A 26,341-nucleotide genomic window follows, 5' to 3' on the forward strand; every position below is an offset into this window, starting at 1 on the left:
TCCAGATGTTTGTACATATACAAGTTTTTTATTAAGGAACTAATTGCTATTGAATTACACTGATACGTTCTTTATACTTGGAAGGAGTTACATTCATTAATTTCGAAGGTATGTACCTTCATACATAAATATTTTTAAAGCACTTTTATGACTTCGAATTATTTTAAAACCTAAAATGTTTTTTTTTTCTAAATTTTCTGCGCACGTTACGATTTTAATATTTTTTTCTCTAGTTCAAAATTTTATCAAAAAAATATTCTACTTTCATTATTTTATTTCTCATCCATAAAGTTAAATAAATATTTAATTTTATGTTGTTATTGTTATACTATATGCATAACCTTAGTTCAGAAAATTTCACGGTCATGATCGTAAGAAAATCATTCTGCAGAAAAAGGTGAAAAATATTCAATAAACTAAATAAAATGTGCTATTTTAGTTAAAACATTTAAACTTAGCAACAATAATAATAATTCAAGGAATGGAATTTCTATATTACGTCGCTTTAGTGCTATTTTCATCCATGCGACATTTTCATTTTCACCTTTCAGAACATGGAATAAATTTTTCTCTCACTCATTTAATTTTAAAGATTCGCAGATCTATTGATACCTATAATCCACTTTAATTGGATTTAGAATAAATTTCGATCCATACCCAAAAAAATAGCAAATGGTACATGTGACATGGAAATTCACATGTACCGGGATCCGAACCCCTCAACGTCTTCTCTCTTTACAAGGAGAACATTTATAAAACTAAAAAGAGTATTAAAAATATTGTAATAATATAAAAATTGTACTTAACATAAGGTTCATAAATCAGTCATATACATAAGTTATTAAAATAAATTTCCGACTTTTTGACCGACAGATCATTTCGTGCCATATTCTCATTTTATTCTTTGAACATAATATACATATATTATGTATATGAAATTAAGTACACATAATATTATTCCAATTACATAGACCGGGTTACTATGCTTACTATGCTTGTGTATATAAGAAACTACATATTTCAATGTTGATTCATTGATGGTGCGAACCAGCAGGTGGCTATACAATATTTTCCCAAAAGTTGATATTCAAAAATTATTAAAAAAAGAAAGAGGAAGTAAACCAATTTTGATTGTTTCTTGTTTTTTTTTTTTTGTATTTGAATCTTTAAATATTTTTCCGTATTTCATTAAATATTTTAAAGAAAACCACCTGAAGAATGAAATAAAAATAAAAGCAACATAATATACAAGTTGCTTGGGTCCATACATTCAAATGTACATATATATTTATAGTATGGGCTTGTAAAAGAATCATTGTCTGCATGAACTAAAATGATTTAAACGTGATGATAATTTGTTAACAAAATACTTATGCACATAGATATTTCAATTTCTTTTCTGTTTTCACAAAATGGTATACATTAGCATTTATATTAGTTTCACGTATACATATAAAATATCACCACAATATTCAATGTTAAAAGTTTTAAGTATTTGGGAAGCACCGGAAGTTGTAATACATATTTATTTTATGATTCCAAAGATATTTGTATAAGGAAGGGTTATAGAAAAAATTAGTTTTCTACCATTATGTTTTTGTATTTTGCTTCAAAATTAAGTACTTATATAGAAAGAAATATTATCTATCGCTTCTATAAAGGTATGTGCAGGAAATAAATATGAAAGCAATGTAGAAATAATTTCTATATTTGTATAAGTACCTACAATGTGAAAAAAAATAAATGAAATTAAATTTTACATAGAATTAATGAAAGCTAAATAATGTCCTGTAAAACTTTACGTTGAAATTTTTGTAATTTATATTTTTTACTATAACAACTGCTGTCTAATCACTAAAATTTCAACATATCATCACATTTCTAATGATAAAACCTTAATTTTGGCTATTTTTTGCGCCCAGTAGCTTGGGCGCCCAGTAGTTTGGGCGCCCAGTAGCTTTTATTAGCCCATGAAATATTTTTAATAATGATGTGCAAAATATTAGCTATTAAGCTCTTCTATCCGTTTAAAAGCCGTCGAAGTTGAATTTTGTAGTTTTTCATTTAATTTGAAATGTAAATATTTAAATTAAATATCGCTTCCCTTAAAAATCAAGTTATACAATTAAAAATTCGAAAACGCAAAAAATTTTATGTATAAATTTTATTAAGTTATTTCTTAAAATTTTGATTTTTCTTTTAAATTAAATCAAAAAAATTACTTTTATCTACAATATTAGTATCTCAAGACTATAGTCTATTTATTAAAAGTTAATTATCAGACCCTTATTTATAATTAAACGAATTAATATTAATCATATAATCATGTATGTACCTATCGAATTTCTTTAACAGTGTCCAACCCAGAATTATCAGAAATTTATTTTAATGTAATAAGAATTTGTAACTAGCTCCTTTAACTTGTATATAACTATAAGTTTCTTCAGCTTTGTATAGGTTAATAGAGATCATTTGTATTTAATTTTTTTATTTGACCTTTTCCTTATTTTGTATCGCAACCGTACAATGAGCTTATAGTATTTGTACTTATTTAAGTGACAAATATGCATATATAGTCATTCTGTTTTTAAAAAACAAAATACTTAAGTATTTAAAAATAAATAAGTTCAAGTACTTTTATTCCAAATTTTATTATATGGTTACTTATCTGTCGGTATTTCTAAATATATTAGCCTTTAAACTTTCTTGCTAACATTATTACATGCATGTGTATACTTTTATACAATAAAATGCATATATGAGTAAAATTGACAGTAAAAGTTATTCCTGAAAGGTCATAGTTTAAAATTTGCATTTTTTTTTTTCTTTTCTATATATGTACATGTATATATATACGTATATATATTTTAAAATTGACTAAATCGATATTTTTATCATTGTTTTTAGTATAAACCAATAATTTCTCTATTAGCAGCGGGTTTTTATTCCTATATATCCAACAATCGTGATTGTATGTAAAAAAAAAAAAAGAACAACATTCAAAATTAGTTAAATTAGTAAGAAAATAGGGAGTTGATTTATTATACTTGAAAATGTTGTTATTCTCCTGTAATTTGTAACCATTATGACTTTTACTTGTTCATATTTAACATTAGACTATGGCTATAACAGAATGATAATTGTAGATAAAAAGAAAAAAAAATTTCTTTTTTTTTTGTTTAAAGAAGAAGCGGGTGGGTACTTGGTACCAATTTTTAAATTTGTTATTTCAGGTAATCATGTATCTTCATTTCTTCTAGGGACTTCTTGCTTTTTGGATTAACTAAGTAATTTTTTTCTTTAAATTCGTGTAACCTTTCATTTTTTCTCTTTGGCCATCTTGATTTTGTATTAAAGAAAATATTTTTTTTGTTTTTTTGGAAAACCATTACAGATTGGTAAATTTTCATTAAGTATAAGAATACGAGCACAAATTTAATTCACTTGTTTAAATTTTTATTTTATTTTTTCGAAAATAAAAATCACACAATTTTTTATGAATAAAATGTAAGTAAAGTGAAACGTGTAATTTTTAGACAATAATAAAAACAATAAAATTACAAGAAAAACACAAAATCTTGTAAAAATATTTAATAATAAAAAGCCAAAGAAAAAAATACTAAATTTGTTGTAAAAATATTAAAAATTCAAAAAAAAAAAAAACAAAAACTGGTTTTTGAATTTATTCACGAATTTTTCTTTTTAATCTTTTTTTCACTACCAAAACCACCCATAAGACAAGTTATTAATAAGTTTGAGATTTTTTTTTTGTCTTATGTGTTAAGCGCATTTTATAAAACAAAAAAAATAAATTGTGTATTTTGATTGGAATTTAATATAAACAAAAAAAAAAAATCATAAAACACAACATTTCATTCATGTCATTTAACAAAAAAAAAGCACAAAAACAAGAAAAAAACAGAAGAGAAAAAAAAACCAATAAAGCAAAACTGTTGCAGCTGTTACTATGTGCTGATGCTGGTAACCAAATATTTAATTATATGGAAAATCTACAAAAATATTTCATTTTTAATTTTCAATAAAAATTTTAAAAGAAAAGTTTAAATAAAAAATTTGAAAATTAAAGTTTTAAAAACAAACTACCAAAAATTTTAACAGCGAACATTTTTGTAAAAAAATTTTTTAAATATTTAATTATAATAAAAAAAAAGAAAAAAAAACAAAAACCTGTAAGATTTTTAAAAACTTTGTGAAAGTTTTTTCTGTAATCATAAAGGTAAGGGTAACCGCTTACAGAATTCATTTTCCTTTTTTTCTTCTTCTTTCGAATTAAAACGACAAGACTTGAATTTAAAACACTCAGGCAACAATTTATCATCAAATATATAGTTTTGGCATAATAAAGATCACATTTTGAATAAAGTAAACAAAAATATAAAATAAATAATCTTCCAGATTTGAATAATAATTTCTTAATATACTTGTAGCTGAACTCATTACTTTTAAACATGCAAACATTTAATTGATATTCAAATATCACTTAAGCAATATTATTGTATGAATTTAAACTTAATTATATATATGTATACATACTTCGAATTACACGTAAATAAATTAATTATATAGTATAATAATTTATATGAATAATAATAAAACTTGTATATTTAAAATAAAAGGATTCTAGGAAAATTGTGTAAAATTATTAATTGCTATTACGTAAGTGATTAAATTTAATTATTTAATTATTTGCAATACGTACATATACGTACATACATACATGTAGGTAAGTGTTACTGATTTTATATTTATAAGTGAATATTTGTATAATGCGAAATGTCAAATGTAAGTCACGTCGACGCGTGATGATTCTGAATAAAATTGTTTATACGGCTGGAATAAACAATTTTGCTTAAATATTTAAAAAAAAATTTGTAAATAATAAAAGACTCTTAAAAATTTCATATTACATCTTGTACGAAAAATAAATTTTGCAAAATATTGATATTAAATGCAAGTACTTTTATATTGCTAGTATATAAATGTAAGTATATAGAGCCTGCCTTCGACTTTGTAGCAAATGGAAGACAAAGATTGACAGTGACAGAACTTTGATAAATCTTATCTTTAGAAATATAAGTACTTGTCGTTTTTCTCATTTGAATGTGATTTCAAAATAAATATGTCGGAATGACGTACATACATAAATGCATTTAACAAATTTATTAAGCTTCTCTACTCCTATGTTTTTTTAATGCATTCATCGTAGCTTCAATTTAAAAATAAGAAATTAAGTAAATAAAAATAAATTTTAAATGTTTGTTTTTCTTCTTTATTTATCGTTATTTTAAAGTGAAAGTAAAACCAATCAGTATTTTATACAAACGTTACTGTGGAAAAGTTCAAAAACCAAAAAAAAATAAAATTTTTTTTTTTATAGTTTTTCCTCTTTGTCGAAAATTTTTGTCTTTTCAACTTCTTTTGTACCAAAATGCGAGCTAAATAATTTTATTTTATATTTTCTTTTTTTGGGGTTTTCAACACAAAATATATGAAGAGAGAAGAAAAAAAATGTGGAGAGAAAAAACAAAACTAACGTGATGGAATTTTTAATTAAATTTTAATATAGCGGTTTTCCTTACCTGTTGTAGCTTTTGTTTTTTTTTTTATATTATTTTTCTTCTTGTTTTTACTTTTCTGCGCTTTGTTTATAAATCTCAATTTTTATCTTATTTTTCGTTTAAATTTTTCATTTATTTTTTCGTTTTTTTCTTTATTTCTATAAAAGGTTCGGTTTAAATGAAATGAAGTAATTCATCAAGTGAATGCAGTAATTTGCAAAAAAAAAACAAAACAAGAAGAATAAAAAAAAAATAATATAAAATTACAAGCATCGCAATAAAATAAACAGAAAATAATAAAAAAAATTAAACAAAATAAATTATAGCGTTTATCAGACCGGTATAACAGGTAACACCTTTCAAAAAAACAAGAAAAAAAAAATATGGCAACAAATTGTAAAGTATAGGATTTAGTTGTGATGTGTTTGTAAGAAGTATGGAATTTCTGTGTAAGTGGAAATTTTAAAACTGATCTGTACCGATTTAAGAAATCAAATATGTAAGTATATACAGTAGAGGAAATAATTAATTAAACTATTTCTTGCTTTTCTGTTACGGATACTACTTTTATATCATATAAAATAATGCTTATAATTTTGTGTTTTCATCCTTTTGCAGTAAAGAAATAAATAATTGTTGATAGAGGAGAAATATTTAAGTTCAAAGTTAGTTATCCTACTATACTTAACTTCAAATCTTACAACAATTTCATGAACTAAATTTTATTTAAGTTTTGCAATACTTTATCAACTATTAAAATCTTTGTCAACTAACAAATTATTTTTTGTTTTTATTCAAATTTTCAATAAAATCAATTAAACTCTATTTTGCCTATTACAAATAAGTACGGCCAGATGTTCACAATTTTACAAAAATCATATTTTAATCTAAAAATTATAATAATCTGCGTAAATGCCATTTAAATGCTTTTGAATTACAAATGATACTTTGAGATGATATTACTTATGATATAGTGTTTATGCAGCTATTTGCTATCAAAAAATTTTTACTCTCCACTGTATATCATCATCATAAACCACTCGTAAAATATTTCACTTAATTTAATAATGTTGGATCTTAACATTTTATATAATATTTATATATGTACATGTAATTTTATAGACATGTATACTTATATATAGATAAAAAAAATGTACAAAAAAATGTAAAAGATTTCAATTTTATTTAAACTATTTTTCTTGTTTCGGTTTGTTTGTTTGTTTGTTTACCATAATTTCCGTAACTTGGTTATTAGGTTAAGGTATTTAAATCATAATTATGTGGATATTGTTTTAGAGAAACGCAATAAAAAAAAACATTTAAATTATAAGTATGTAGGTAAAATTTGTTTAAATTTTTACAATATTTTAAATAGTAAATTATTATATTTATAGAGGAGGAGATGATGATGATGAATTAGCGCATTTTAGATATCTTCCTTTAAAACCAATGCTAAAATTATTTTTTATTAATACTTTATAATAAGTATTTACTTTTTTAAGTTTTTGATGAGGTTTTGTGATTTTTGATTACAAAAATATTTAATTTTTTATTTAAATCAGATTTTCAAGTTCCTCACTACAAAAATAATTTAACAACATAGATTTGTACACAAACTTACACTGTTTTAACATAAAAATTATTCATAATCTACTTTTAATTTATAAAAAAAAAATGCAATACTTAATAATATTGTTCAATTTTTCGGGTTGTTTATTTCAATTTCATAAAATTTGGAATACCGAAATATTTTATGGTGTTATTACATTTCATGATTTGATATAAAATTTAAGGGCTTGAAATTCAAGTATATTAAGTAAAAAATATAAAATACTATTAAAAAATGTATTTAAAATTCAATTAGAAAAAATGTTTAACCAATTTTGTCCCAGTGTGTTCACATTTACACAGATTTTCAAATCGAATTAAAATATTGCTTTTTCAATTAGTGTCCCAATTTGTATAAATTTTCAAATTAATATCGAAATATAATTCTCTTTTATTAAAAAAATATCTTGTTTTTTGTAATCCTTTCTTCCTGAGCTATCTCCGGTAGTGACCCAGGTTGTGGAATAATCAATGCACTACTAAGTGAACACCCCTGGTACACATTTATGATAAAGCTAAAAATTATATTTAAATAAATTGTTACCTTCTCTTTATATGCAATAGAAAATACATAAGTTGGTTTTCTTATAATTTCATAATCAATATCAATAATATTAAATTATTATTGATTAAAATTTTATTTATATAAGTACCTATATACTTATACTACTTATAATCTATAATAACGTATGCATTGAATTTAATAAATGAATGCAAATTGAATTTAATAAATGAATAAAGTTTTGCAAAAAAAAAACTTTGTAATTATTAATTTTAAACTTGGTTAAACAACGTCCAGTTAATTATTAAATATTCATAAGTATTCGGAACAAAAACGTGATAAAATTTCGATATATTAAATATCAAATTCATGCAAAATTGTGATTAAGTGTAACGCAACACTTATAAATAATAAATGATATAAAAATGATAATGATATGGAAACGAAATATTGTTGAGTAAATAAAAAAAAAATAAATAAAATGGCAAACTAATTACTTATGTAAATAAACTGACTAACTATATACATACACATATAAATATATACATGGATATGTACACCTTTATCATAAAAACATAGAAATACTTATGATTATTTATTGTTACCAGATATTAAATGACACAACAGTAAAATCATATAGTAAGAAATATTAAAAATCCTTTGAAATAAATTGTTTTTACGGACAAAATTTATAGAGCCTTTAAATTTTCTATATCATATTAGAAGACCTTATAATAACTGCATAAAACTTGGAAACGAATTTTTTTTTCTTAATAGACCCATATTTCATTTCAATTAAAATTTTGAAGAAACTCAATGAAGAAAGCACAAAATCAGCGAAAATTAATTTTTTTCTCACATTTCTTTTTAGTATTAAAAATGCAATTTAAGCTAAAGGAAACGATCATTTTCATTTAATAAATTTAATATTAAAAAAAATAAAAACCAAAGTAAACAAAATAAAAAAATATACGTTCATTTCTTTCAAAGTCTAAATTTGCATTTAGGATTACGAATTTAAATGCACAAATTCACCTAAAATTATAATTTTATCCCTTAAAACCTCTATGGAAATATTAAACGCCATTACTAAAATTACTGATGATTCTATAATTTTATAATGTTTAATTCATGCTATTTTAAGCAATTAATACTAATTTTGTATATCATTACGTTAAATCTTTTACAAATATCGCATGACAAAATTTTATTTAAAATAATATTAAAGTTAATAACAGTAAGTCTGTTATATGTAAGTCCTTGAAATTAATGAAGGTAGTAATTACGATAGTAAAGTACATGTATTATAATAATGTGTAACGTATATATCAAATGAATTTAGTATGCATATTATTTAAATAAATTTAATTTTATAATTGTACAACGTGCTTTTGAAACACAAAAACCATAAATAAATAAAATTTCAATGGGGAATAATATGAATCCATTGAATTATAGTTTTAATAAACATTTCCTATGTATTTATATTTTATACAAGAATAGTACTTATAAATTAGTAAAAAGCATGAAAATCATTTTGTTATATTGATTTTTGTAAAATGATAACTATTATACAATTGAGTTCGAATTGAAATTTAGAATGCACAGATCATTTGTTATACTTGTTATCATTTGTTCCTATATTTTTATTTATTCATTTTAAAATATTAGGAATCACTTTAATTTATAATTGGAAATTACAATTAAATTCTTAAAAAATGATGTAAGTAATTTTTGTAAATTATAAATTAAAACAACCATGCTACTTTGTCTAGATCCCAGTAATAACTCAACAAATTTATTTATACCCAAAATTTTGACTAACTGTATAAAAAGTTGATACGACTGGGATAGTAAATGAAAAATTTGCAACAGGCTTTAAAAATTCGTTCATTTGCCATAGCATAGAAATTGTTAATAATATGTACTATGATATTTAACTTAGTAATATTGCAACTATTCTCGAAAAATTTAAACTGCCATTTCAAATGCATGACTTAAGTATAACTATACTTGTAGAAAGAAATACAAAAATATTGCAATATTCAAAAAATGTTCAATAAATATCATAAATGAGTGTACCATATATACAATATTTTCTAATTTATATATCTGTGTATATTTATATACATATACTTAAATATTGAAGCGCTCTAAAGTCGCCTAAATCTTTCTTTGTTTCATTCAATCAAAAATTATCTAAATAAGTATCTAAGTACAAAATCAAAACATCTCTATAAATTTCTATGACCATGAAATAATTGTACTCTGAGCTGAGTATTGTATACAAACTTCATACTACATATTTATTATACATGGTGCTATACAGTCTATTTATTATATCTACGAGTATATAAGTATAATATATAAAAATATAAATAAGTATTAAAATCTGTTGATTTTTGCATACAATACTGAATAAAATATCATTTATAATAAAAATGTGCAGATAATTTATAAAAATGTAAGCGATTTTGCTTTTTTTTTCATTTTATTCATCCGCGTCTTATATATGAATTATTATTATTATAAAAATCACCTTAAGCGACAACCATTGAAATAAAAGGAACTGTTTTTAATATAGTTTGTTGTAAAAGTTGAATTCGATACTTAACTATTATAGTTAAATACGTTATAAGTATATGACAACTAAAATACATAGCTACATTATAAGTATATGTAATGTCAGAAATCATGTATAAAATGTATCGATATATGTAAGTATATACATATATTTATAGTTTGTGTTAAAGTGATATGTATGTAGAATTATACATATACTTATTAAGTATTTTTATTATGTGAATACAAAATGCATGAACAATAGGAAGTACTGGATTATTAAATACATTAAGAGAATATTAAAATAAAAATTTTTAAATAATAAATAAAGTTAGTATTATTATACGTATATATATATATACATACAAATATTATAACAACTCAAAATACATTAATTTTGCATTATAACATTTCAGAGAATTTAATTTACAGAGAAGTTATAGATATCGAAGCTCATGGCACAAAATGCTAGAGGTTTTAGTCTTCAAATTATGCTGTTCAGTAGTGCTTTTGGAATTAAATTAAACAGTTTTATATTTATATATATATATATATATATATACAATTCACTAATAAAAAAAACCACCGAAACACACAAGTACTAAATAAGGAAACACCCATGTATTTTCATTTCAAATCTAAGTTATTGTCATACTTAACTTGGAATTCTCGTTTTTTTGTAGTTGCAACAGTTTGGAACTGATCAGTCGTTTAATATTTATATATAACTGTAGAATCCAATAATAACTACTGAGAATATAAATTACAACAAAAACTAAGTAACAAGTTAAAATTAAATACCTAGTTGAATTTTATTCAACCATAACTGTTTTTATAAATATTCAACTAAATTGTAAATGATTATTACTCGTAAGTATAACAATAAAGTTATCTAGTTGCCTTTTTCTCGCAATCGGTAAATATACAATACCAAATACACTTTTGATTACTTAAAGTACATTCTTGTTTAGAATCTTAAAACTTGGTTCTATTTAAATACTTATTGAAATAATAGGTAAATATTCAAATTTTGTTATTAATTAAATATTCAAATTAATTTTTAAGTAAAATTCTTGATAATTACAAACGCAATTCATTTACTAATAATGATTCATTTTAGAACTAATAATGTGAAACCCTAACTAACCCTAAAAAAAATATGTTGTTTTAGTAAAACATTTTGGAATAACTATTTTTGTTAACGTTCCATGTCTGACTACCAGAGATGGAACGTTAACAAAAAAAAATATTTGTTAAATTTTAGAAATAACTGAATAATTAAATATACCACAATTATGTAACCAATTCTTATAATAATTATTGTATGGAGATATATATGTATACATATATGTGCATATGTACATATAAAAGCTTTTGGAATAATAAACCACAAATTATGGAATTTAAATTGGACCTATTTTTTATACCCTGCACTTCGTGAAGGGTATATTAACTTTGGTATGGAGTTTGTAACTACTTGAAGGAGTCATCTGCGGTATGGACATATATATATATTCTTGCTCAGCGTAAAATTCTGCGTCGATTTAGACATGTCCGTCCGTCCGTCCGTCCGTCCGTCCGTCCGTCCGTCCGTCCGTCCGTCCGATCGCACGATAACTCAAAAACGAATAATGCTATCGACACCAAACTTTCACAAGTTTTTTCTTTTGTGCCAAGGACGAACCCTATTGTTACTGGACTAATTCGGACAACGGGTTCGGGTAGCTGCCATACAACTCAAGGAGTTTATTTTAAATATTTCGAAAACTAATAAAGCTATTAATATAAAATTTTGTATACATGTGTCCAATTATATTCTACACATGCTCTAAAAATTATAATGGGATAGCTGCACCGGTTCGGGTGGCTGCCATACAACTCCAACAGCAAATTTTTTATATTTGGCAAAATAATAAAGTCAGATTCGTGAAACTTGGTAGTCATGTGTCCAATTATAGGTCAAATGTATTTCTGAAGTTTTAGAAGAATTGCTTGACAGGTTCGGGTACCTGCCATACAACTCCAGAAGCTAATTTTAAATATTTGGAAAAACAATAAAGTGAGATTCATGAAACTTGGCAGTTGTGTGTCCGATTGTAGATCAGATATATTTGTGAAGTTTTAGTGGAATTGCTTGACAGGTTCGGGTACTTGCCATACAACTCCAAAAGCTTATTTTAAATATTTGTAAAAATAATAAAGTCAGATTCATGAAACTTGGCAGTTGTATGTCGAGTTATAGGTCAGATATATTTCTGAAGTTTTGGTGGGATTGCTTGGCAGGTTCGAGTAGCTCCCATACAAGTCTAAAAGTTTATTCTTAATATTTGGAAAAATAATAAAGTCAGATTAATGAAACTTAGCAGTTGTGTGTCCGATTGTAGATCAGATATATTTGTGAGGTTTTAGTGGAATTGCTTGGCAGGTTCGGGTACTTGCCATACAACTCCAAAAGCTTATTTTAAATATCTGGAAAAATAATAAAGTCAGATTCATGAAACTTGGCAGTCGGATGTCCAATTATAGGTCAGACATATCCGTGAAGTTTCTATAGAATGACTTCACGGGTTCGTGTAATTGCTACATAATAACGAAAGGTGCAGGGTATAATTCAATCGGTTTATACCGACTGAAACGTTTTTACTTGTTTTTATCTGATTTTATTTTCTTTACTGAGTTTATAACTTTAACCCAATTTTTTTTTAAAAATAATCAAATTATTACTTACATATATCAAAACATTTGTATATACCAAAGCAACAAAAAAATCGTTAATACAAACACTATTGCAGAAATTCAGATTAAATTTAGTGATTACTTAAGTACAAATAACTATAACTATTGTATATGTACGTACTTATACTTAATTATTGTTACGGTTTAGTAAAAATAAAGGTAAATACTGATATATGTATATACAACATATGTATATGTTATACTAAGTAGATATTTATAGATGTATGCAATTCCAGTTTAAAAATAAGACTCCGCTTTTTTTAAGTTTTGAAGAAGCTCGTTGCCTAAATTATTTGTAATTTTTACATTGCAAGTACATAAGTATGTACAGTATTAAAATTTAATATTGAAATATGATATACATACATACAACCCATACTTTATGTGGCTAAAAAAAAATTTCATCATAAAAAATATGCTATTTTGATAAATCGAATAAAATTAATAAATATCGAATTGATTAAACAAATAAATTTATTGTGCAATACAGTAAGAATATTTAATTAAAATTCAAACTGATTTTTTTGTCAAATTATTCAAGTAGTAATTATAAGAAAAAATAACTAAAAACTGGTTAAACTAGTTAATAAACAACAAACTAATAAAAACCAATGCTAAACTGTGTAAGTGTTTTGTTAAAAAAAAACTTTTCAAATTTAAAACATAAATCAAAATTTTTAATCAATTTAAATGGCCTAAGTATAACAGTTTACAAACTGTTAAATCAATCAAATCAAATTTATGTGAATTATAAAATTAATATGTGCATATAGATACATATATACATACTATACATAATGTTTTTATCATAGATGGGAATTCGATGTTTTTATACTGTAGGTAAGTATAATAAATCACATATTTGCATCTTCATGGCATACTTAAATTTTTAGCGTTTATCAAAAAACTTAAATTTTTATTTTTTCTTATACAACAAAAACTTAGTCCGAAAAATTTAATAAAATAAAATATTAATGAATAAATTATAATAAATTAAAAATTTTTTATATAAAATTATTGATTATATAAATTTGTCTTTATTTTAAGCCGTATACGACAGCATACTTTTACGAACATATGTAGTTAATGAACACATTGTATTGCAAATTAAGAGTGTTGAATAATTAAATTTTCATTGCACAAAAAAATTATCAAAATAAATACAAAATTTATGGCAGATTATTAAAAAAATTTTCATTAAACTTGATATTTTTCTCACCTGGAGGCAATAGTAGTAGTTTGTAATTCATAATTGATTTCACATGCCAATTGTATTTAAAAGGTCTTGCCAAACTATGAAAATATAATAAGACAAATTGTAAGTTACAGTAATAATTTTGTAAGTGCGTACAAATTCATTATGATCTTTCTGAAATCTCAACAATTTGAATATTTGGCCCTTATTAGCATTTCTCGAATTAGAAAAATCTACAATTATTTTTTATAAAATTAAACATTTTTAACAAGTGTATTAAATTCGGCATTGCAGGACAATGTGCAAGTTACAAAACTTAAGCATAAGAAAATTTAAAGATGAAATATTTAAGTTGATAGTTAATGCCGCTGTAGTTTTCAATTAAGAAAAGTAATTAAGTATGCGAAATCAAATAAATCTATGAAAACAGACCACATAAGTATAAGTGTTCATTATTTCTTAAAATTTGCATTGGCAGAGTATATTACGCTCAATACACGTAGTAAACGTAAAATATTTCAGTGATCTCAATAATAACATAAATATTAAAATATATTTTTTCCCTAAGTCGATAAATTAAATCTATAGAATTTTGCCCTGAAAGATTTATCAATAATCGCAATTATGAACACCATTAAATTAAATTATCCATATAATAATAATTTTTGTATAACTAATTTCATTATAACTTCTATTAATTATTAACTTTTATATATTATGTACTTTATATACATACACATACATGTATGAATGTATATGCAAATTTATAACACTGGTTACATGTAAGTATACTTGCTCATAGTAAAAACAAAATAAGTGACAGAAAAGTTCAACAAATTTATTGGATATAACGATCTGATTTACTTATAAATTTTGAAAGGTTTCCAAAGAGTCTTTTGTATATTTGCAGAGTAACACGTTACACATAAAAAATTTAAAGTGAAGAAAAAAATAACATTAGTTATGTTACCATCATTATAATGGTGAAAGCAATAATTTAACGATATTTCTTTTTTGCTTGTTTTAAACTAATATCTATAGAGAGATGACAAATAAATGCATTTTGTGAATAAATAAAATAGCTAGATACATATTTGTAAATGTACATACTTATATACTATTAAAAAGAAATGACAACGGGCTCACTAACCATCTATAGGATGCCACTATCATAAAATTTCAAAAATATTGCCTACATTATGCACTCGTAAGTAGGCAGTTTTTAAAAATTCCTTTTATAATGAAGGTATTGCAACTATAAGAAAATAAATAAGGAAAAGAAGTAAATGACTAGCTTGGGTTATAAGGTAACAATTAGGAAAAAGAAGTAAATGAAATGGTTTTAAATGAGTATTTGACATTTAATAAGTAAGTAATTTAATAATTTATTAAAAAATTTTTATACTTAAGTCCCAAACACTTTGATTTAAAAATAACAATTAAAAATGTTAATAAGAGAGTTAGTTGCCACTCTGGCACTGAAGATTTTTGTTTTTAACATAAATATGGTATTTCTACCTCAAGCCGAAATTGAATCCCGTGTTCAAGTGACTTTTTGTAAACGACTTTAAAAAAAGTCGAGTAGATTAAAATTTTATCGACTTCCGCGGTTAAATTGCGTGTCTTAAAATTTGAGATCCTTTAATACATTTCACATGTAATTTTCATAATCTTTATACTTGAACTATTGCGTAAAGACCTTGTATTATAATTTTCTAATGATTTTGTAAAGCACCATGTATACAAGTATGTTAACAAAGTTTATATATGTGAACAAAACACAAAAAAAGAGGAAGAGAAAAATAGTACCCAATGAATTCATTAATAATGCCGCTTAAATACCAATAGCCAATATCATAAAATTCAAGCGAATATCCGCACCACAAATAATATTTTGATATTTAAGTTACAGATTTTTTTTTTGTTGTTTAGGCTTAAAGAAATACCAACTCCTATACACGTATATGTAATATGCAATTTTAGTTTTTTACACATTATAATATTTTTTAAAACCATATCATATTTACAATTTCTGCAATATAAAATATAACATAAGTATATATAAGTATACATATCCAGAAAAAATGCGATACTGGTTGGATCATATAGCTGTCGTGTGCCCAAAGATGAAATCATAAATTTCTTAATGTTATGCTTTCCTTTTTTGTAATAAAAAGCATGAAAAAAATTTCTATATGCATATTTGATACATAATCAAGTCCACATACAAGATGTATATAAAAAATTTTAAAATAGTTGCTGCTTTTCCTGCTTTTGTTCAACTTTAACTAGTTGCTATACATAATATGTACTTATAAGTATATCTAAAGAACTGGTGTATATATTTATATAATGTACATAGTACATGTGTTATCTAGTGAGTGAGCTGCTGTTACCATAATCATTACCATCAGTTAGCGTGCGGTTTATATAGATGTATTATAACTGGCCTTTAAAATTTCCTTTTTTTTTTTTCTACTTCTACTTTTCGTATTGTTTTCTTAGACTTTATAATGTTTCCATGTTCTACTCTTATAAAGCTATTATAGATTATAGCTCAGTTCAGTCATTTTTTTTTCTTCTTTTTTATTTCTTTTCAATTTAAATATATTGTATATAATCTATGGTGACGGTCAATTTACAAGATGTGACCAGAGATGGCCTTAATGGCATTTTTCAATAAATTCCGTTTTGTTATACTTTACATTATGTTTCTAGAATTTTTTTTTTCTGTGTAAAATATTCATATTTTTTTGTTTTATTGTAAGTATTTTTTGTTAAAAATATTCATATAAATGTAGTTATATACTTACATATTTGTGTATATGGATATTATACTGTGCAAATTTTTAGATTAAGTATACAGAGCAAATATGCTTCAAGAGAACGTGATAGGCTCATATTTTATGCAAGAATTTTTCTTAACTTGAATATATTTTTTTTTTTATTTCTTTAATATTCAAAAAATATTCATATTATGTGAATATAAAAATTATACCAAATTGTTGTCTGTACCTATGTACCTATATATTTACCTAACATTATTCCTATTTGCATATATACTATAAGCTACTCTTTACAAAAATTATTCTATATACTTAATAAAAAAAAACCACATACAATGTAGAATATTTGGAAATAAACATTTTTTTATGCTTTTGCATAGTTTATTTTTTGCCCTATGTGAATATGGTTCGTATGATTATGATGGTTGGTTGGTGGTGTTCTGTTTCAATCGCGCATATGTTAAGATAACTTTTTGTTTATGATTTCTATTTTTTTTTTTTTTTTTTTGAAAATTATGAGCTCTAGATAACAATATTGTTCTAAAAAAGAAAAAACAAAATATTGTAGAATAGTAAAACTGGATAAAAGAGAAACAAACAAAAAAGAATAAACACTAAATATGAAAAAAAGGAAAAAAAAAAATATTGCTTGTGTATGAAGAGAAGAAAAATCAAACAGAATAGTTGTAGAAGAAGTTTATTGAACTAGTTTTCGAATAGTTACACTTATTCACATATAAGTACGTAGTATGTATATTTATGATATTTTGAATGAATTTATAATTATTTACAAAGATTTTTGTACTTATGTGAATAGCTTATGATCAGTGTCAAACTTCAGAATCATTTTCTTACCTGCGGTTTGCTCAAAAGAATTCTCAAGAACTTTTCAAAACGGGGTTGGTATTAATAATTTATGAGATTTAATTAATAAATAATATTTTAATAATTATAACAATTCATAACAAACTCACAACACAATTTGCTTATGTAAAGAAAATTTTTGAAAATTTAATTAATTACACTTTCAAATTAAAATTATCCTTTAATAAGGCATAAAGAGCTGGTCTCTGTTAGTAAATTAACAAACATTTTTATACTAAACTTTTATTTATACCACTTTTAAGAATTTAGATTAAGTTTAACTTTATTTAAGTACAAATCAAGTAGGTACTTATAGAGATTTAACATTATGCAGTAGATATTTTCGAAATCAGAAAATAAATAAATTTACTTCTGAAAAAAAAAACAATTCTTATGAATTAGCATGACTCGCCACTGATTACAACTTTTGTATTTAAACATATTTTATAATGGCTATATTCATTCAAAAAGAATAGTAAGAAATATTTTTCCATTTTTGTTAAACAATTCAGATTTATTGGAATCTTAGATAAAAAAATCAAAATGGAAAAATAAAAAAAAAAAAAAAGAATTTTTTTAAGACATAAATTTCGTGGTATAAACATAAAAATGTCAAAATTTTTTAATACTTCTTACACAAAATATGGGAACTTTGTAGGAATAAAAAAAATAAGCGTTAATCAAGCTATATTAGAATGTATAGCTAGTTTAACTATAATAGCCTATAGCGTTTAGAACCCTTGAAAATAAATTATGTTTCGATTTTAAATTACACTTGAATTTCGAATAACACTTAGATTTCGAACTATATTTATGGATTACGAGTAAGAGTTCCATTTTAAATTATATTCCAATTTTAGGTTCGAATTCGATTACATACCAATACTCGAAATTCGAATCATATTTCGGTAAAAAAATTATTCGAAATTAAAAAATCCTATCTAGTACATTGTTTGTAGAATTTTTTTAAAAAAATTTCCCAAAATTTATTACGTTCTTATGAAATATTATCTGTGCAATACAATAATCTGCCCTTTGTTTTTTATTTGATTTAACCAAAGTATACCAAAAATTTCCATTAGCCTAATAAGTATGCACATATACGTATATGTACACATATTATGTAGTTGCTTATTTTTGCTTGTAATCAAAATATTCAACCTTTTGGGGATAGTTTTTAAATATAAACATGTAAAATAAACAATAAATAGTTAAAAAGACAAATTAAAAGAAAAAAAAATAAACAAAATAAAAAAGATAAAAAGTATTAGGAAAGTTTTTTAAAAAAAATTAATCTTTTATCTTTTTATCCCAAAGCAATAAAAAATGATCGTCGTTCATTAAATTCCCTTAATTATTTATTTGTACCTTTGTAAGTATACGAATACTAAATTATTGTTTTGTGCATATATGTATCTTTATAATATGTATGTATGTATGTAATATAAATGAGAGAGAAATGAAAAAAACAAAATCATTATAATGCCGAAATGCACTACCCACAATGTGCATGTGTGTAAAAAAATTATACCCAAATATACGTCTTAAGTAATTTAGTACTAGATAAGTATTTATTGAATATTTTTGAATATTTACTTAACTTTACTGCAAAATTGAGGAATATCCAAAATTTTAAGATAACATTCTTTTGAATGAATACTACTTATATGTTTGTATAGGTAATAATTTATTACCAACCAATTTGATTAATGAAATAAATTTTTGTAGAACAAAAAGCTACTTCTCTTGTGCTTCTGCTCTAATTAAAACACGTTTCCTATAATAAATTTATTAATGGAAATTTTATTTTTCTCTTACTAGTCTCTTTTAACATTCATTATGTGGAATATTAATGGAAAAATTCCAAAATTTTATCATTTTACCTATAAATTATACATATACATACACATATATGTATATATATATACAAATATATATACATATATATATATACAAATGCTTTCTTTAATTAGACTAATTTAACATGAACACACACTTTGAATTTTAGTATAGTTTAAATTAAAAATATAAATGTGACGTCGTAAATTTTTAATTAACATAATTAAAAAAACAAAAAAAAAACAGAGCAAATATTTGATAAAAATAAATTATGACTTTTAACACTCGATTACTAATTGCATCTGTATGCCCAAGAAAAATGTAAGTATATATATGCATATGACTATGTCATACTTAATTACATTTATAAGTATGTAGGTAAGTAATAATGTAACACGCTTTTGAATGCTTTGCAAAGTCACATTTGTGATAATAAGTACATTTATAAATTAAAAGGTGTTAGTAAGTATATTGAATGAACCATTTTAATCTAAACATTTATAAAGTATTCAAATATATTTCTAGTTAGAATTACTAGAATTAAAATACTAAGAATATATAATTATTTTGGAATTGCAATTCATAAAAATTTACCAAAATTTAATATTAAGGAAATTTTTTAATGTTACTTTCCTCTACTTTTGCTTATTATTATTGTAAATATATAAATAGAATACCGAAATGACCAATTGAAATCTTTACTCAAAAATATGATCTTCAGGCGTTCAATGTCATTTTGTAAGACTATAAGTAAGAACTTAAGTAAATAAGTACAAAAATATATTCTAACTGCAAAGTATAAGTAATTATTATTGTTCTTAATCCTATATTTTGTAATACCTATGTACTTGCAATATTTTTAAATATAGTTGAACATTCAAAAGTTCCCGTGTATACTTATTTGCGTAACACAACTATAAGTATGTATGAAAAAAATACCAGTTTTTTTATTAAAAAACAAAATATGTACAAAAAAAATTAAAAAACATAATAATTATTTATTTACTTTTAGGTGAGTACATATAAGTACTTATAAATATATATACGAATTACTTTTCATTTACTTACATAAGTATTTAATTCTAAAAGGCAAACATGTGAAGAAGTGAAGTGTAACGAAATGAACTTGTATTTTATTTTTGTTTGTTTCATTCGACTAAATTTATAAACTATAAGTAAGTACATACATGTATTTGAAATAAAAATTCTAAATGTGTCATAAAATTTCTAAAGAAAAACTTAAAAAAAAAAAAAAAGCACTACAACTGCTAATTAAAATTCAACCCCATTAACCTTAGTTGAAATTATAAAAAAGCAAATATATGTATATTGTAGAATTTTTAAATTGAAAACATTTTATTAAAATGTTCTCGAACGAAATGAACATGATAGTGAATAATGATCAGGTATTGAGTAGCAGCAAAAACAAAAACAATAATGCCATGTATTTGCTTATTTGATTGCAAATGAAAGTCAAAAACATTACTTTTCTTTTATTAAGTATTTTAAAAATGTTAAAATATTAAATGTTAAATGTTAAAATATTTTGCCCTAGTCAACGAATTAAGTACCTACACAGTATTAAGCGAAAGTTCGTTTAAAATAAAAAAAACTTTGTTGATGCAATTTTAATGCTTATAGGGTAATAAAATTGTAGTAATTTTTGGCCACACGGTTTTTCACAAATTAAAAGTACTGTGTTACTCTACTTCAGTGGAGTACTTAACTAAGTATCTTCAATGAAGCGTTTCTCAAATCAAATTTGTGCAATATTTAATTTAAAAATTAATTAAAAAAAATATACAAACTTGAATTGTGTTTTTTCTCTCATATTTAAACAAAAAAAAAAATTTATTTTAAACAGAATTCTTATGCATTTATAGAAGGAACAAAAAATTTAATTTTCAATTAATTGAAATATTTAAGTAAGAATATTTTTAATTGACACAAGAATTTTATATTTACTTATGTAACCAAAGAATAAATAAAACCTAAACATATATACAAAGGTATATATACACGTATGTATGTATGTGCACATTCATTCACTGCCGGAAAACAATTCATAACTATTACTACACAAGTAAGAATTTATTTCATGTAGGTACAATAATTTTAATTTAATTTGTTGATGAACTCATGCCACAGCTGCATACTCGTATAGCTTATATGTATTTACTTTAAAAATCTTTTGCATCAGTTTTAAAATAATGAAATTTGCATAAGAAATTTATTCTACATTTCCTATGTAGTCATTCATAGTTAAAGTAGATCTTTTTGAATTATTTTCTCCGACCTTGATGTGTTTTTATATGTTATACATAAGTGTATGTTTTATATACGTACCTATGTATATCATATGCTTAATGTATGAAAAGTCTAGTTTTACATTATATGTACACATATATACATACATATAATTTCAATATACAAATTTGGTATAAATAACCTTCTGATTTCATTACTAATTGAATTCTTATATTGAAAATAAAATAATAATGGGTTAACTATATTTGGAAATAATTACCTATGTGAAAATAATAAGTATATATATATATATATATCTACTTACGATATATATCACAAATATGTAGACATTGATTGTATATAAGTAATTGTTTTGAAAATATCTCAAATTTCTTTGAAATTCTGTAATAATATTACCAACAGCTTTTATATAGAAAGGTAATGAGCAGTATTTGCTTATTTAGTAACAACAATAAGGCATTGCTTATAATTATTAACTTATTAATTTGATTTTTCGAATTTGTTGACTCTTACAAAGGTAAAGATAAAGTAAAATAATTTCTTTTTAAGCCGATCTTGTTCGACAAACTCAAAAATCTTTATAAATTAATTTATTAATTAATTACTAATAAATTTTCATTATGATAAAAAAAAAATTTACCTTTAGCCCATCCAGTTAATACATTTCCTAAATATGATACTTTATATTCTGGATCTGGTGCACTTATTTCAACGCTATGGGTTCTTTTCCACCACAATTTACCTAAACTACGGGAAATTGTACGAAAAGCTTTTGCACTAATATCATTATAATGATCTTCCTGAAAATCTTGTATATTGACTTCATTGTTACCATTACTATTATTATTCATATTATTATTATTATTATTACTAATTTGTGTTTTATTGTTATTATTATCATTATTATTATTATTATTACAATTACATTTGTTATTATTATGACTTTTATTTTCATTAAAATTTGAATTATTTTTATATTCATTTTGACTAATACAATTACAATTTGAATTTATATTATTATTATTATTTATGGAATTTTGTTTCGTTTGATTTAATTTCGTTTTATTTTTCGTATTATAATTATTATAACTAGTACTAGTATTATAATTATTACTATTATTAGTATTGTTATTTGAATGTAAATTTGTTAAATTGATTGCTGTTAAATCATCTTCATTATTTGTGCACATTTGAAAACGTTCAATATTACGATTTTGAGTATTAGTATAATTTGAGGTGTTATTACCGAAATTTGTTTTAAAATTTTTTTTTAATAATTTTTGTTCACATTTATTAATTGAATTAAAATTTGAATGATTACCACCATTTGTTAACATTTCATTATTACAATTAGAATTATTATTTTTATATTTTAATAATTCATTTTCAACTTTTTTTGTATTATATGTATGACCGAGTAAACGTGCTATTGATGCACTTTTACCAAATTTATGCTTAATTGATAACATTTGGTGATCAGAATTTGATTTTTTTAAAGTTGAATGTTGTTTTGTTGAAGAAGTTTTATTATGATTATCAATATCATTATTATTTTCATTATTCAAATTAATATTAATTAAATGATTATTATTATTATTATTATTATTATTAGAATTTTGTTGTTGGTTATTTTGATTTTGATTATTAATATGATGATGATTATTTTTATGATTGCGACCTAATGTAAAAAATGAGAATTTTTCTAAGGTTGATAATGATGATTTAAGACTTGATTTAACTTCACAATCATTATATAAATTTGACATATTTGTTGATGTTAATTTTTTCATTATTGAGCACTTCTGATTATTGGTATTATCATTTTTTGATGTAATAAGCGTTGGTGGTGGATATGTTTTTGTACGAACAAAATCAACTTCGTCTTTGGATTCAATACCATCATTACATGTAGTGGTATTAGTATTATTACAATTATTGTTAATAACATTGCTATTAACATTGATATTATTATTTGAATTATTATTAATTATTGTATCCATTTCTTTATTATTATTTGTTGTATTTTCTAAATTGTTTGTTGTAGTTTCTAATAATACTTGTTGTGCTGTTGCTTGACGTGGTTTTGTAGAATTGCCGGAGGGCAATGAAACTTGTTTTTCGAATTTAGTGCTCATTTTCGAAATAATTTTTTATAATTATTTACTTTAATTAATTTTGTTTCTTAATTCTTTTTATACACAATTTACATACATAATATATATATTTTTATTAAAATTTTTTTAATAATTTTTTTCATACAAACACTTTAATAAAAAAAAAAAACACCTTTTAAAATTTTAATAATTCCAAAAATACTTCTAGCCTTGCGTAAACAAAATTACTTACTTAAATTTCGAAAATCTCAAAATTTACACTTTAAGTTCAGTGTATGTGTATGTGAAATTTAAACCCCGAATTGCAAGTACCAACCTACTTGGAGTTAATATTTAGTTTTAATACTAAAATTCATAAACGTCGAATAGTGCACTTCTTAACTAAGGCACTTAATTTTTTTTTTATTTTAAAAAAATTTTAAATCACTAAAAATAAAATTTTCTAGTGTCTATCTTGATTTTTGTGTATTTAATTTCTGTGCAAAACGCTAAATTTTTCGTTTTTAAATCCACCTTTTATTTTTTTTAAGTCTTTTAAGCATATTTTACTAGCACTAGTATAGACATTTTGTTCTTTTTTTTCTTCTTTTTATTATTTATGAATTCAAAATTTTATCCGCTGTATTTTAAACATTCCGCCGTTTTCAAAGCCGTTTTAATGTTAACTGTTTGTAGTGAAAATATTTTTTTACCTCTTCTAGTCTTCTGTTAGAAAAATTTAAAAATGGATATATTGTATTTTTCAAGAGGTATAAAAAATAAAGGTGATTAATTTAAAACACTTGTAGCGTTATTTACCAATTGTAGTATTGAAGTGTAGTTCCCCGTGTAGTTTTCATAGAAATGTATATGAATGAATTAAAAAAAAAATTAAAAACAAAAATAATCGCAAAGCGACCTTTTATATCCATAATATATACATTTTCATAATACTACAAGTTAAGGAATTTTGTTTTGTGGTCTTGTTAATCTTGATTCTTGTTATTTTTTATAGCTACAGTGCAACAAGCAGAATTACATCTAACATTGTAGCTTTAAAATTTCAAAATTTCTGTACATCAATGCAATACTGTTATCAATCAACATGTTTTTAAAAGAATTTATTTATTTACATAAATTTCTGTTATCCAACGTTATGACTTAAGTTAGTGGATTTTTATTTAACAAAAAAAAAATTAAATTTATGTTATATGTAGTTCGCAATCAAAGATCAGTACCAAATTGTGACTATTGTGAGCTTTAAAGTCGTAATAAGGAATATGATATACGGAATTATAACAGGTATGTTCAGGAAAAACCTAGTCTTTAAACTTAATCAAAAATTTTAAGGGGGTTCCTAACATTTATAACTATCACGTATGTATAATACATTGCTTAATTTGAAAAATATCAAAATTTTACAAAAATTTGTATCTAATGTCATAGAAGTTCTAAATTATGTATGCATGTATATCAAATACGTTCACATATAAATATAATAAAACAATTAATTCAAAAAAATATACAAATAAAATTGCCATTTTTCATGTTACAAGAGAATAATAACAGATTCCAAAATTAATATTGGCTGAAAAATGAAGAGATAAAACAAACGTCATGGCGTTTATTTTTATTATAACATTTTGTTCTGTTAAATTACTAACAGAATACGAGAATGTTGTATTGCGAAAAAAATGTATCGCCATATACTGACTACATGCTCACAATTTTATTATGTTGTGTAGCGCAAAATGTAAAACATTAAGGTATTCAGGTAGACAATTTAAAAGCGGCAACTTATTAGTAAAAGTATTTTCTCATGCACTTACATTACATTGTGTTGCGTATACTGTTTAATGAGTACTTCAGTTATAAATTTAAAAGGTAAAGATGTGAACTAATATTTGTAAAAATATTACATGCAATACTCCAAAAGGTATGTATGTTGTATGTATGTTGTATAACTCAAGTTATATTATATAGAGTACGGTATTTATTACTACAGCAAACTACTATAAAATACCGTAAAATTTTTTTACAGAGAATTGAATGAAAATTTTGTTTCTGTTTTATTTCTTTTCTTCTTTTATTTTTTTAATTTATTTATTATTTTTTTTTCATAGTGGTTTTTATCTAATTTTTATTTTATTTTTATTATTGCAATATTTTTATATTTTATCTTTATATACGTATTTTATTTTTTCTTTTTTATTTTTTCTTTAATAAAACAATTGAAGAATTTACGTTTTTTTTCTCATATTTTCTCGATTTATAATTGTTTATTATATGAATTTATTTCGTATAGAAGG

At 23.2% G+C, this 26,341-nt stretch overlaps 1 protein-coding gene across 1 annotated transcript in view; it reads right to left on the bottom strand.

Moving 5' to 3' along the window:
* Positions 1 to 24,745, bottom strand: part of LOC129615675 (putative uncharacterized protein DDB_G0286901) — a 54,878-nt gene extending 30,133 nt beyond the window's left edge. Inside the window, exon 1 of the mRNA XM_055531000.1 lies at positions 22,580 to 24,745. Within this exon, the coding sequence (XP_055386975.1) occupies positions 22,580 to 24,074 (1,495 nt within the window). The 5' untranslated portion in view covers positions 24,075 to 24,745. The remainder of the gene's footprint in view (positions 1 to 22,579) is intronic.
* Between the last annotated feature and the right edge of the window lie 1,596 nt (positions 24,746 to 26,341).

Source organism: Condylostylus longicornis, unplaced genomic scaffold (assembly GCF_029603195.1).
Source record: "Condylostylus longicornis isolate FDR11 unplaced genomic scaffold, ASM2960319v2 ptg000144l, whole genome shotgun sequence".
Lineage (NCBI taxonomy): Eukaryota > Metazoa > Arthropoda > Insecta > Diptera > Dolichopodidae > Condylostylus > Condylostylus longicornis.